This window comes from Engraulis encrasicolus, chromosome 3 (genome assembly GCF_034702125.1).
Source record: "Engraulis encrasicolus isolate BLACKSEA-1 chromosome 3, IST_EnEncr_1.0, whole genome shotgun sequence".
Lineage (NCBI taxonomy): Eukaryota > Metazoa > Chordata > Actinopteri > Clupeiformes > Engraulidae > Engraulis > Engraulis encrasicolus.
The window spans coordinates 31,854,689-31,862,188 of record NC_085859.1 but is presented as its reverse complement, the minus strand read 5'-3'; the positions used below and the strand labels follow the sequence as shown (position 1 = coordinate 31,862,188).

Genomic DNA, 7,500 nt, shown 5'->3' with positions numbered 1-7,500 from the left:
AGCGAGTAACCAATTGGAATGCAGAGTTTGGTACTTCTCGCCTGTTCATTGGCAGTTAAAGCCGCGGGAACATTCAGCGAACGTTCCATTAAAGAGTGGCGAGTAAGCGAGCAAGGGAGAAGCTAGCTTTGTATGTGTACGCCGCTTTACACATGTTTGATCGCAGGGTTAGTGCCTGAAAGTCTCACCTCCCCCCCTTCACTTCCTGTGATGTCACTTCCCTCCTCTCTCCCCAGCTCCACTACGTGCACAGTGCGCCAGGCGGCTCGGGCTCCACCAATCCGCCCGTGGTGAGTGCGGTGTACAGCTACGTGGGCACGCCCCCGGCCCAGCGGCAGGTGTCCAGCCTGGTGTGGCGTCTGGGTGCCACCCACTTTGTGGAGGAGGTGCTGCCCGCCGCCAGCGTGGCCGCCATCTACGAGCTGGGGCCCAACTACGCCGGAACCTTCCAGGCCGTCTACCTGCCCTGTGAGTACAGTACACACATCAGATTTTTTTAAAGAAGAAAGCCCAACTGGGAAACTCAAACTCCCATTGTCTTTGTGACACAGCACTCCACGGCACACAAGTGAACACTGTACACTGCACACAACGAATTTGCATTTATGCCTCACCCATGCAAGGGGGAAGACACCAATGCCGCCTCAAGGCTACAAGTTTTGGTGTACAAGTCTGACGACCTAACTGCTTACCCATGACTGCCCGTTTTGTCAAAGCAGTGGTTTCACTTGTTCTGCTGGGACCTCCTTTAGAACCTAAAACTACTTTCGTGACCCCTATACCCATATCCCAAACGCAAACATGGTCTTATCCATGTTAACATAACATTTTTATTTGAAATTCACATGAAATTTAAACACTTGTATGAAGCATACAAATGTATGTTACTAACCAATTTATGGTCATATCATAAAAAGAATATATTCAATGTTTTATGTATATGGTTCCTTCTCTGCACTGCCCATGTTTTCTGACAAAGACGTGTTCGAATCCAAGACTGGTACAGTTCCATTCCATGTTTATGTAGCCTGTTGGAACATGCTTGTTTTTATTTTATAGTAATGCATGTCATTGATATGCAGTTACCTTGAATTTTTGAATAAAATAAAAACAAAACGGCCAAACAGTGTGCAGACCTCCACTCATGAGTCATCTTTCCTCTAACCCACACTGACTACGTTTACATGAGACATTCAATTCGGAATTAACTCCATTTAATTCTGAATAAAGCTTAATTCCGCTTTGAAAACATCATATAAACACCTCCTAATTAGGAATTAATGGAAATATCAAAGTAGTTAAAATGATCATGTAATTAAAAACATGTAAATGGGTGAACTGATGGTTGTTCCTCCTGCTGTTCTTCCGGCCCTGCTCCTGCTGCAGGTAAAGACTCCAAGGTGGAGGCATCTCCCCCCTGCCCGGTGGCTCTTGTGCCGGAGGAGAAGGTGTCCTTTGGCCTGTACGCCTTCTCCACGCTTTCCCTCACCGTGGCCAAGATCAGGAAGGTCTACAACAAGCTGGACAGCAAGGCCATCGCCAAGCAGGTGACAAACACTTGCCACACACACACACACACACACACACACACACACACACACACACACACACACACACACACACACACACACACACACACACACACACACACACACACACGCTACAGTGCGTCCTGTCATGTCATCCCCCCTCTCTCTGTCATCCACTCACTTTCTTTTTATTCACTGTCTGTCTCTCTCACTTTCTCTCTAACTCTCTTTTTTCTCTCTTTCACACTCCCTCGCTCTCTCTCTGACACACACACACACAGTACTGTCAAACTATACATTTACTCTATTTTTAAGGTCTTACAATTTGTCTACTTAAAGTGATGACTGGTTTCCTTAGAGAGAGAGAGAAAGAGAGAGACAGAGTGAGACAGAAGAACAGACAAGAGAAAGAGACTGAGAGAGAGAGAGAGAGAGAGAGAGAGAGACAGACAGGGGCTGACAAAGACCTACACTCTCTTTGTACTTGACCTCCATATTTGTTTAAAGCTGGCTGCACTGCTGCTATTGTCTTCTCTGCACCATCTCCCATGGGTTTATCCCTGTGCGTGTGTGAGTGTGTGTGTGTGTGTGTCTGCGCGCCTTTGTGTGTGCGCGCGAGCTCTCGCCCAATCTGTGGCAGAGAGCAGACACAGCATTTCACCTCCAGCACACAGCACCTCACAAACTTTACGAACACACACACACACACACACACACACACACACACACACACACACACACACACAGAGTTAATAAAACTCCCACAAACACGGTCGTGCACACACTTAATAACCCTCCACACACACACACACACACACACACACACACACACACACACACACACACACACACACACACACACACACACACACACACACACACACACACACACACACACACACACACACGCGCATTGAAAAGGACACTCACACACTTTCAGACCTCCTACTGTAGGTGAGTGCCAGTAGCGAGATAATGTCTAGTCTGGTCTCTCAGCGGGCATCATCCTCTTGGTGTGTGTCTTTGCTGAGGCAGGCAGCCTACTCTACTGGGCCGCGGTGAAAGTGCTGAATGCCTCCCTTTTCCTCCTCCAACATCTGCCTTGGGGCTGTGGAGGCACAGCAAAAAACAGCCACACATGACCGTGTGAAGCCTTGTTATTAGGCTGCTGACACAACATGCAGTACTGTACAGTAGTTCCCTTTGGGATGATGAGAAGTAGGCTACTGTGCTCTGCTCCACACATGCATGCCCCGTGCTGTTGATAAAAAGAGGCCGTACTGGAATAAATCACATTTTATTGAATGTAGCTGAATTTAAACACTAGACACTTCAGATTCAGATAAACATTTTATATGCTAATATTTTTTTATTTCATTTAAAATATTTATTTTTTCAGTATGCCATATGCTACATATGCACTCATTTGTTTGTGAGTGTGTGTGTGTGTGTGTGCGTGTGCGTGTGCGTGTGCGTGTGCGTGTGCGTGTGCGTGTGCGTGTGCGTGTGTGTGTGTGTGTGTGTGTGTGTGTGTGTGTGTGCGTGTGCGTGCGTTACAAGCAGCCATTCACGTTCTCCTGTTAAGGACGTGAATGTGAGCTTGGCCCCAATTAAAAGAAGAGGAGCACAGTTTGCACATGCTCAGTGTTCCCCAGAGGGCCGTAGTGTCACAGGGCTTGTGCCATGACCTGCCAGAAAGCATCTGGCTCGGAGACACAGTGGCACTTGGATGGTGGATGCAGGATGAAGACAAATGTTCACTCTGTGGATAATAAAGTATTCATATTCGAATTGTACAATTGTAGTCGGGTTATTGCATTGTTTCTCAAAATATTTCAGAGAGAGGATATTTATTAACGCTTGAAACATGGCTGATATAGATACATGAATGAATGAGTGAGTGATAGTGTCCACAGCCCTACCTAGGGAGTGGCATGAAGATGATGAAAAAAATTGAAAAAAATAATTCTTATAATAAAAAAATATATTGTAATAATAGTAACTACGGGACGGGACGCACTTTTGGTATTACTTGTTTTGGGGCGCTGACCAATGTTTTGAGAAACAATTGCGGTAGATAGGCACATGCAAGCAATACTGCTAGATTGACTACTGGGTAGGGTGAAGTCAGAAATTCATGTTTGTAATCATAATTAATGTAAGACAAGGAAGACCCGCACACAGATGAGCTCAAGTCACAGAAGTAAAAAAAGGATGGAAAGGGAAGCTCATTGGGGCCTTGCCTTAGTACATGGACTTTGCGTTGACTTTGTACCTGGCTAGAAGAGATTGGATGTCCGTAAGATCTGACTGGGGCCCTGCTCTGCCCAACTGGTGGGGTGCTCGTCTGCCATGCGGCCGACCCGTGTTCGATTCCCGATCCGTGTCCTTTGCCGACCCCTCCTGTCTCTCTCCCAAATCACTTCCTGTCCCCCTCTCGCGCTGTCCTGTCATCAATAGTCGTAAAAGTCATTTAAATATCTTTAAATAAGATCTGACTGTAATCATAATAAATTAATGTATTTGATCTCGGTTGGTATTTCTGCTGACATGCTTGTGTGTGTTTCCTGTGTGTGTGTGTGTGTGTCTACAGCTGGCTGTGTCCTCCCATGAGAACGCCACGCCGGTCAAGCTGATCAACAACTCAGCCGGACACCTGAACGGCCCCGCCCGCACCATAGGGGCCGCCGTGATTGGCTACCTGGGTAAGACTCCTCCCACTCTGCTCCTCTCCACCCCAGTCCCATTGGCCCCTCCGGTGGCTGACAGAGTAGGGGTAGATATTGTGGTACTGTAGATATGTGTAATGGGTGTGTGTGTAGTGCTTGCAGATGCTCACCATTTCCCAATGTCAAGTGTTCTAGCCCTGGTAGTGCATGAAACGCCCAGTGATTGGATGAACTCCACGGAGTATCCAATCACTAGGTGTTTCACGCACTACCAAGGCTAGAACACTTGACATTGGGAAATGGAGTGTGAGTGTGAGTGTGAGTGTGAGTGTGAGTGTGAGTGTGAGTGTGAGTGTGAGTGTGAGTGTGAGTGTGAGTGTGAGTGTGTGCTTTTGTGTGTGCGTTTTCGTTTGCGTCCATGTGTATCCGCGCATGTGTGTGTGCGCACACATGGTGTGAAATGGAGGTGCAGGGGTGGCTTTGAAGTCTTCTTGAGGCTTTTGTGTTTCTGTGAATGTGATTAAACCTTAGGGTTGAGGGGGGGCTCGGTAGGCATGTCTGCATTTGATAAGTGGGAATTCCTATAGCCTTGTGGTTATCAGCCCTGGCCATGTGAGCTCTTTGATGTGGGGCTCATAGTGCAAATTCTGTACCTTGTAGGGGTTTGGCTTCTGGGATGCGGGCGGGCGTGGATGCGTGCGTGCGTGCGGGCGGGCGGATGTGGCGGGCGGGCGGGCGTGGATGCGTGCGTGCGTGCGGGCGGGCGGGTGTTTTGTTTGTGTGCACGCATGCATGCATGTGTGTGTGACGGCGAAAGCTTGGGAAAGATGTATGACTTATTTTCCTTCATTTAAGTTATTTAATGGATGTAAATGTTATTTATTAATAATTGTATTTCATTATTTATGTGGAACCCAAACGTTTTGGAGGGGATGTGTTTTTTTTTGCTGTGTTGTGGAATTTCCCTTGATAAATCTTATTCTTTAAAAAAAGATGTAATTGTTTTTTTAGTGTTTGCATCCCTAATTCTCAGTGTCTGTCTACCGTTCCCCTGATGCAGGTGTGCGTGCGTTCGAGCCCAAGCCCGTGGCCACCAACCTGCAGTACGTGGGTGGGGCGGCAGCCATCTTGGGCCTGGTCGCCATGGCATCAGACGTGGAAGGCCTGTATGCTGCCGTCAAGGCCCTGGTCTGCGTTGTCAAGAGCAACCCCCTGGCCAGCAAGGAGATGGAGCGCATCAGAGGATACCAGGTGGGCCACGGAGATAGGGGACGGCACCGTCACAGCATTGTCACAGCACTGTCACACGGACACAAAGCCACTGTGACTACGTGGCTACCATAAATACCCACCCAGGCCATCACTTTTACTGCAGTCACTAAAGCGAGAGCCTTAAACACTTACAGGATTTAGGTGCTGGTGGTTTAGCTTTTGTTTAGGGGAAAATGGAAGCTTTCATGTCGTGTGTGGTTGTAATTTATGTGGTTGTGGACTTGAAGGGTCATTCATGCACATGGAGCTGGTGTTTGCCTTGACGGCCAGTGGAAACGGTATTCTGAAAAAAAATTCTATTCGTATTGCTTTCTCCTCCAGTTCCTACATTTTTAAGAAATGAATTCCAGAACATATTTTGCTGTTAAATACAAAAGTGCTGTATTATGCTTTTTTACCAGCATTGTTTAATATTCTTTACTGAGTTTTTAATTTGGCACTGTTGTATTAGTTGCACTATGTTGGGCGGTCAGTTGTGAAATGTTGTAGGTCTATGAACGTTGTTGAAGAAATACTTTAACGAGCAGTCCACCATGTTCTCCTTTCTCCTGTTATTTCATCCATTCTTTTAGTCTGTTGATATTACTCCTAATTCCAAGTTAACATGTACGGTATGAAGTCCAGTTGGAGTGCTTCCTGCAATGGCTAGTTTTTAAGATGATGCTCTTTGGTGACAGGCTTGGTTGATTTCAAAAAAAGGTTTAGAAATACCAAGGCACTCATCTTCTTTGTAATTAAAATGCCTTTATTTTGCTGGGCATAGCATGATTAAAATACTTTGACGCATTTCTGCATGAAGCCTTCGTCAGGAAGTGAGCTCAACGCGTCGAAGTGTTTTAATCATGCTATGCCCAACAAAATAAAGGCATTTTAATTACAAAGAAGATGAGTGCCTTGGTATTTCGAAACCTTTTTTAAAAATGAAAAAAAATAACATGTACGGTATCGTTAAACTTGAATGGGGCCATTTAGCTGCTAGCTGTACCCTTCATTTTCCAGGAATGGGGAACTGTTCCTTTAAGTCGAAAAGAAACATTGCATCCCATAGACAGTTGCTTCTCTAGACTGTTCCACAGAGCTATGTAGTAGCATGGAGGTCGTGAGCAGCATATTTGCGGTGGTGGGAACAGCACTGGTGCAGTTATGTGGTTGTGGCGGATGATTGATCAGAGTTGGGACGGCCTGGTGTGACGCCCTGTTGTTATTGATGTTCTCCTAAGAGTATAACTGATTGCACTCCTCGCTGGTGTGAAAGTATGAATGATTGTTATTGATGCCGCTTTTGCTGCTCTGTGGATTGTGATTGATGGTGGGGGTAGAGTATAACAGATTGTATGTATTTATGTCTGTGTGTACACATCCATTGCGGGCACGCGCGTGTAGATTCCTCTGTGTACGTGTGTGTGTGTACGTGTGTGTGTGTGTACGTGTGTGTTTGTACGCGTGTGTGTATATGTGTGTGTGTGTACATGTGTGTGCTGTATGTGTTTGTCTGCGGTTATGTGTTTCCTTTTAGTGTATTTTTTGAATTGTGCGAGTGGGTGTGTGTTGTTTATTTATCTGTTAATCATGTGTGTATTTGAGTGTGCCTTTATGTGTCAGTGTGCATGTGTGTCTGGTTGTATTCCTGTGTGTATATATCTCTGTGTATGTGTCTTTGTGTGTGTATTCCTCTGTGTGTGTGTATCTGTGTGTATTCCTGCGTGTATATTTATCTGCATGTGTGTATTTCTTGTGTGTGTGTGTGTGTGTGTGTGTGTGTGTGTGTGTGTGTGTGTGTGTGTGTGTGTGTGTGTGTGTGTGTGTGTGTGTGTGTGTGTGTGTGTGTGTGTGTGTGTGTGTGTGTGTGTGTGTGTGTGTGTGTGTGTGTGTGTGTGTGTGTGTGTAGCTGCTGGCCATGCTGCTGAAGAAGAAGCGGTGTCTGCTGAACAGCCACATCCTGCACTTGACCTTCTCCCTGGTGGGCACGGTGGACAGCGGACACGAGACCTCCATCATCCCCAACTCCACCGCCTTCCAGGACCTGCTCT

General features: G+C 46.4%; 1 protein-coding gene across 1 annotated transcript in view; it reads left to right on the top strand.

The window, feature by feature from the left end:
- wdfy3 (WD repeat and FYVE domain containing 3) overlaps positions 1–7,500 on the top strand; it is a 172,191-nt gene that overhangs the window by 99,547 nt on the left and 65,144 nt on the right. The window contains exons 23-27 of the mRNA XM_063195219.1: positions 237–468; positions 1,387–1,547; positions 4,123–4,234; positions 5,259–5,449; positions 7,359–7,500. The exon at positions 7,359–7,500 is cut by the window's right edge and continues 11 nt beyond it. Coding sequence (XP_063051289.1) covers positions 237–468; positions 1,387–1,547; positions 4,123–4,234; positions 5,259–5,449; positions 7,359–7,500 — 838 coding nt within the window. The remainder of the gene's footprint in view (positions 1–236; positions 469–1,386; positions 1,548–4,122; positions 4,235–5,258; positions 5,450–7,358) is intronic.